Consider the following 6,945-nt stretch of genomic DNA (forward strand, 5'->3'; position numbering starts at 1 on the left):
AAGCTTCGAGGAAGTGGGGAGGGATCTGCTGCGGGGAGAGCGAGAGAAAAATGTGTTTTTTTAGTGGTCCTGAGAAAAACTAACCCAAATAAGCACCTCTTGGGTGGGTTAGATTTTTTGAATGGGTTAGATGCATCTAACCCAAACTAACCCTCCTGTTTGAATATTTTTGGGTTAGTTAAGTCCAAACTAACCCGAACTAACTCTAACCCATGGATCCAAACAGGGCCATAGTCGCTTTGTGACAGGGGAAGCATATGCCGTAAATGAATCGAAATTCTACTTCATTTCGAACCGAGGGATGGTGAACCATGTAACTGACACGCCGATGGTCTTTCCATAATATCTTGCTTTCTACTGCTGCGATTCTCTCCATTGGTCATAGGCACGGTTGCTGCGATTCTCTCCATTGTCGTAGGCACGGTTGCTGTGTGGGGATCTTCCATTGGAGTTGTGAGCGTCCATCAGCAGTGTGTGCCAAGAAAGGGACAAAGCTAGCATGCATCGCAAGGTAGAACAAAATAGAGCCAAGGAAAGAACATGTTCATGCGTATAGCTCAGAGCCAAAGAAAGGAATCTTCTTCGGTTAGCAACCATCTCAAGTCATACTCCAGAAATTACCACACTGCACATCACTCCTCTAGTAGGACTAACTGCACATCGCTCGTCATATTTTGTTGATATAAATGGGTCGATCTCTCGTCCATTCCATTGACACATATCACTCCACTACCAGCTGCTGAACTGAAGCGGCATCCCGTAGCCGACGACGATGCACGCGCCGATGTTGATCCTCCTGCTGTCGTCGATCGCCGCGGCGGACGCGGCCGGCATAGGCGTCACCTACGGCAGGCGGGCGACGAGCCTCCCGCCGCCGGCCGACGTCGCGCGGTTCCTCGCCCGCGGCACCGTCCTCGACCGCGTGAGGCTCCTGAACGCCGACCCGCTCGCCCTGCGTGCCTTCGCCGGCATGGGCCTCGCCGTGGACGTGACCGTCCCGAACGCCCTCGTGCCGCGCATCGCCGACAGCGTCGCCTTCGCTCGGCAGTGGGTGCGCGACAGCGTCGCGCCCCACGCGGCGGCCGGGACCAACGTGTCGCGGATCCTCGTGGGCCGCGACCTCATCTCGCAGGCCAACCGGACGCTGCTGCTCTGCCTCGTGCCGGCCATGCAGAACCTGCACACGGCGCTGCTCGCCACGTCGCTTCACCGGCAGATCAAGGTCTCCGCCGCGCACTCCCTCGGCGTCCTGGCCGTGTCCACGCCGCCGTCCGCCGCGCGGTTCCGCGAGGGGTACGACGCCGCCGTCGTCAAGCCGCTCCTCGCCTTCCTGCGCGCCACGGGCGCGCCGTTCATGGTGAACGCGTACCCGTTCTACGGCCTCACCAGCGACGCGGAGCTCGACTTCGCGCTGTTCAGGGTGAGCGCCGAGGGCGTTACGGACGCCGGCACCGGGCTAGTGTACACCAACGCGCTGGACGCGCAGCTCGACGCCGTGCACTCGGCGATGAAGCGGCTCGGCTTCGGCGACGTCGACGTCGTCGTGGCCGAGACCGGGTGGCCGTGGGCCGGGGAGGACTGGGAGGTCGGCGCGGGCGCGGACCACGCTGGGGACTACAACAGGAACGCCATCCGCCACCTCGGGTCCGGCGTGGGCACCCCGCTCATGCCGAACCGCACATTCGAAGTCTCCATCTTCTCCCTCTTCGACGAGAACCTGAAGCCCGGCCCGATGTCCGAGCATCACTTCGGCCTGTACCACGCCGACATGACGCCGATCTACGACGCCGGCATCCTCACCGCTCCGGAGGTATTTAATTCATTCGTGACACCATCGGTTCTACACTCCGCTCTTTTTCACAGTGATGTTAACTAGCCACATTGCGGGCGTGCAGTCCGTTGGGCCGGTGAGCGCCAAGGTAACACCGGCGGCGCCGGCGCCAGCGCCGGCGCCAGACGCGGGAGCGGCGGACTCGGGCGGGCGGCAGTGGTGCGTGCCGACGCCAGCGGCGGACGCGGCGGTGCTGCAGGAGAACATCGACTTCGTGTGCGGAGGGGGCATGGACTGTGGTCCGATACGGCCGGGCGGGCGCTGCTACGAGCCGGACACGGTGCAGGCCCACGCGGCGTACGCCATGAACCTCTATTTTCGGAGCAACGGGCAGCACGCGTTCGACTGCGATTTCGGTCGCACCGGCGTCGTTACCACTGTTGACCCAAGTAAAGACTTCTTCCTCCTCTTCTTCTTCTACGTCAAGTATTTCAGCTGGATCGATCTTGTCTCTAATTATTACACGGCGACACACTCTGTTTTTCCATGGCAGGTTTTGGAAGTTGCAACTTTACATAAGGAGGCCGGTCGCAGATACTTCAATACATACACATATGATATATAAGTACATGGGTATTTTATTGTACTCCCTCCTCCGTTCCTAAATATAAGTCTTTGTAGAGATTCCATTATTCCACTATAAACCATATATGGATGTATATAGATGCATTTTAGAGTGTAGATTTACTCACTTTGCTCCGTATGTAGTCCATAGTGGAATCTCTACAAAGACTTATATTTAGAAACGGAGGGAGTATATGCGTATAAGTCGTCCGACGTAGCCGTGGCGTATAGCCAGGACGTACACAATATTGATGTACATACTGTTGCTGCCAAAACCAAATCAGCTAAAGGATACATGGCCTTCGTCCTTCCATGCAGGCCTCTATAGTCTACTTGGCAAGAAGCAAGAAGACTTTGTCATTGTGTTTGGTGCTCAACATGTTTCTTATGCAGCTTTGTTTACCAAATTTATTAAAAGACGAAACAAAATGTTTTTAGATCCTTAAATTGTTGCATGGTTACATTTGGTGTCCCAACTTATTTCTTATACATTTTTGTCCTCATGTTTGTCAAATTTGCGAGTTTGACCTATTTGAGTTAGGGGATGAGGGACCTTTGGACGTGTCCACAGACCACAGGCATTTGAGAAGATGTCTTTAGGGCCAGTGATGCCCCAAAAGTCATATTTAGGGAGAAAATTTCTGGTTTAGGGGATTAACCCTTAGCTAGCATATCCCTCAGACACTTTGCCCCTTAAAATTATAGTTTTTTATCCCAAAAAGACATCATGTCGCTTGTTTTTGCTCTGAGAAGGGCAACTCTTAGCAAAAATTTGGAGACTGAACTGCCCCTCTCAACCTCCAGCCACGCCGCCAAAGAGCCCTCAACGTCAGAATCAGTCCGCACAGGCCCCCTCCCACAGCCCCACACCCCCCTTCTCTTTCATCGTTGGCACCAGAATCGACCCGATTCGTCGCCATCATCTTCACAAAGCTTCACTCAGCCGATGGCGAGCCCTGATGTGGTCAGAAATTAAGCCGCATGAGCTTGGGAAAGCAGTAGTAGCCTTGTGTGTGAGCCCATGCCGGTCTACGACACTGGAATGGGCCTTCTTCACCACCTTCGTTACTGAGCCGCCCCCCATTCCTGTATGCTCGACCACGAACTCTTTATCATGGCCTGTGCATTTCGGCGAATCATCGCGTTGTAGCAGCTTCTTCGTTGAATCCGCCCACAAATCGTACACCGCTGGTGGCAATGTCGTCTGAAATCTGTCAAGGCATAACACAAAACCCCTCTATGCTTGCAATTTGGTATTAGATTCCCATTGCTTGGAACATTGCACACGCAGAGAAAGAGAAATGATTCTCTTGCAACACATGCATTTGGATAAAGCTTTACGTACGTAAACTAGATGCTAGACTACTAGTATTGATCACAAAGAGAAGCTAGATGATGCGCTGACAGGATCATGCAAGAAGCAAGTCCAAACTCAACGAGAAGCAAATTCAAATCAATGAGATGCAATCCTAGAGAAGGAAATATAAAAAGCTTCACCATGCACTCCTAACTTCTATAATGATTTGGTTGATACTCCTTGGATCAGTAGCAACAGTTCTTCTTGGGAGAGCCATTGCATTGGTGATGTTTGTCGGGGGAATTACCCACGGTTAAACCCGACTCATGACGTTAAGTCATCTCTGGACTTAACCCGGCAGGCATAACCCGGCAGGTGTAACCCTGCAGATTGTGTAACCCGGCAGGCATAACCCGGTAGGTGTAATCGGACAGATTGTGTAACCCGGCAGATTGTGTGACCCAGATCCTAACCCGGCAGATTGTGTAACCCGGATCCTAACCCGGCAGATTGTGTAACCCAGATCCTAAACCGACATCTACTTAGAATCCTGGAGATGATCCCCGGAGATGAGCCCTGAAGATGAGCCGCCTAGAGATAAGAAGCCCAGGCGTTAAGAAGCCCACAGTGAGAAGCCCAGGGTTAAGAAGCGCGCGATAAGAAGCCAGAAATAGGCTAAGTCCTAATCCTACTAGGACTCTACATGTAAGCAGCCCCTTCAACTTATATAAGGAGGGGCATGGCACCCAAAGAGGGACAAGTTTAGACAGACAGACAATTCTTAGACAAGATCAAGGTAGATGCTCTCGAGATAGAGGTAGCGAAACACTGTCCCTGTAATCGAGATCATCATCATCATCAATATCAATCAAGCAGGATGTAGGCTTTTACCTCCACCGTGAGGGGCCGAACCTGGGTAAAACTCGCGTCTCTCGATTCCGATCAAACACATCCAAGCTACCACCTAGTTGCGATGGCCTCACGATCAAACACATCCAAACTATTGTGTTCTTTGTAATTTCCACTCTGGATTGACAGTAGTGATTCTTAATGCGCAACATTATATTTGATTTGTATCCTAGATCAAGTATTGAATAAAATATGTTATGACAATATATGTCCAAATGAACTTTGTATGCAAACATATGATTTTTTTAGGATTAAGTGTTTGGCGATCTTCTAGATGAAGAAAATATTAATTCTTTAAAATATGGAACATTTCACTTTTGCCCTTAGTTGTGCCAACCAGTCGGTTTTGCCCTTACTTTCCGCGTCTGTTCAGTTTTGCCCTTAAATTTGTTTCAGAGGTCGTCTAAGTGCCCTTTGACCGTTTGACCAGTACTTAGAAAATTCATAACAAATTCGTATGAGCTCATAAAAATGCAAATAAGATATCAAAATATTCAGAAAACATTACCTTTATGTGCATGCCATTTGCATTCCTCAAAAAAAAAATTTGTTTAAGCAACCCGAGGTTATTAATGCTATAAACATTATTAAAAATAAAGGTCTAAAAATACATTTTGATGAATAAAAATTACAGCCAAATAAGGTGATGTTTGAAAATTCATAACAAGTAGATATGAACTCAGAAAAAGGCAAATAAGAAATCAGGATGTTTAGAAAACATCACCTACACTTGCAATTAATGTTTATTCATCAAAAAGTATTTCTATACCTTTTTATTTTTAATAATGTTAATGACATTAATAACCTCGGGTAGTTTAAACATAACTTTTTTCCTTGATGCAAAGGGCATGCACATAAAAGTAATGTCTTTTTGAACATTTTGATATCTTATTTTCATTTTTATGGTTTCATATGAATTTGTTATGAATTTTGAAAGTATTGGTCAAACGGCATTTGGACAACCCGAGAGAAAAATCGGAGGGCAAAACTGAGACTAAGGGCAAAAATGCATTTGTCCCTAAAAATATAGTTTTTTAAAGAATATATAGAACGTGTGGATTAAAGTTTAGAGGGTCTGCTAGAGATGCCCTTAGTTACCACTCCGAAACGTAATATTTATGAAATGTTCGACAGGCCAATAAATTTATCCATTTAATTAAAAAAACAAATTTATTCATTTGTCCTCATTTTTTTTGGTTACGAAAGGAAGAAGGTCAGTTGTGCAATACAATAAAGGAAGTCGTATGTACATGCAAAACGGCTAACGTGTTAATTCTCGGAGATGAACGCTTGATGTTAATTCTTCGAAGTCCAAACTGACGCATACGCTTGTGCAAGACTGCAAGTTAACCCCTCGTGTTGTCCTATATAAGCACGTCAATTCCTCTAAAACTTCACCAAATCAACTGAGCTCACAGTCACAGACGCAGCAGATGACCATGTTTCCTTCCATCTGCCTCGCCATCTTGCTGCTTGCACTGGTCTCGCAGTCGCCGGCATCAGCCAGCATTAACAACAACAATGGCGTCGCCGTCGCGGCCCCTAGCGTGCCCACGACGACCCAGTTCCTGCAGGCGCACAACGACGCGCGCCGCGATGTCGGCGTGGCACCCCTGCAGTGGAACTCGACGCTGGAGCAGGACGCCCAGCGGTACGCGGACCGGCTCGGCATCGGGTGCAAGCTGGAGCCACTAGACATCGAGCTGATCTACCTGCAGAACACCTACAACGGCAGCGGCTACCAAGATGGCGCCGCCGTCACCGCGTCGTGGGTGAACGGGCGGCGGTGGTACGACTACCGCGCTAACGCATGCGCGCCCGGCCACGACTGCGGGGCCTACAAGCTGGTGGTGTGCAGCAGCGCGCAAGAGCTCGGCTGCGCCCGCCGCACCTGCCGGAGCAGCCCCGACACCGTGGCTGTTTGCAGCTACTTCCCTGACTGCGACTACAACGACCGGCCATACTGAGTACGGACGCTAAATCAGAAAAGATGTGTCCAAATAATATATGATGCGAAATAAGGCGTTTGGTCCGGCGATTTTTGGTCAAGTAATGGGAAATTCGGACTACGTACGCTGTGACTGAAGCTGTCTGTTACTTTTGTTTTGTTCAGTTCGCCCGTAAACCACTTTATTTATCTGTAAAAATCACGGTACTGCAATGTTATTCGTAGCTGAATCTGATAGTGATATCGCCTGAACCAAATATAGCAGAGGCGTGTGACTAGTTTTCGACTTCCCTCGCACATGATTATTTTCCCACCAGAAACTCTGAACGCCCTTCTCCCCGCAATCTGATCTGCTCGACGTACCCTACTCTCCATCCATGATATACTGATTTCTAT

The 6,945-nt window shown here is 49.4% G+C and overlaps 2 protein-coding genes across 2 annotated transcripts; both read left to right on the plus strand.

The window, feature by feature from the left end:
* Positions 1-761: 761 nt before the first annotated feature.
* LOC119368261 (glucan endo-1,3-beta-glucosidase-like) lies at positions 762-2,708 on the plus strand. The gene is made up of 3 exons (XM_037633568.1): positions 762-1,810; positions 1,896-2,220; positions 2,325-2,708. The coding sequence occupies exons 1-3, from the start codon at positions 773-775 to the stop codon at positions 2,348-2,350; spliced, it is 1,389 nt and encodes a 462-aa protein (XP_037489465.1). The 5' UTR covers positions 762-772; the 3' UTR covers positions 2,351-2,708.
* A 3,326-nt stretch (positions 2,709-6,034) lies between these two features.
* Positions 6,035-6,568, plus strand: LOC119368262 (pathogenesis-related protein PRMS-like). The gene has a single exon (XM_037633569.1). It carries the CDS (start codon positions 6,035-6,037, stop codon positions 6,566-6,568), a length of 534 nt encoding a protein of 177 aa, XP_037489466.1.
* The last annotated feature ends 377 nt before the right edge of the window (positions 6,569-6,945 follow it).

The sequence above is a fragment of the Triticum dicoccoides genome, chromosome 2B, assembly GCF_002162155.2.
Source record: "Triticum dicoccoides isolate Atlit2015 ecotype Zavitan chromosome 2B, WEW_v2.0, whole genome shotgun sequence".
Taxonomy (NCBI): domain Eukaryota; kingdom Viridiplantae; phylum Streptophyta; class Magnoliopsida; order Poales; family Poaceae; genus Triticum; species Triticum dicoccoides.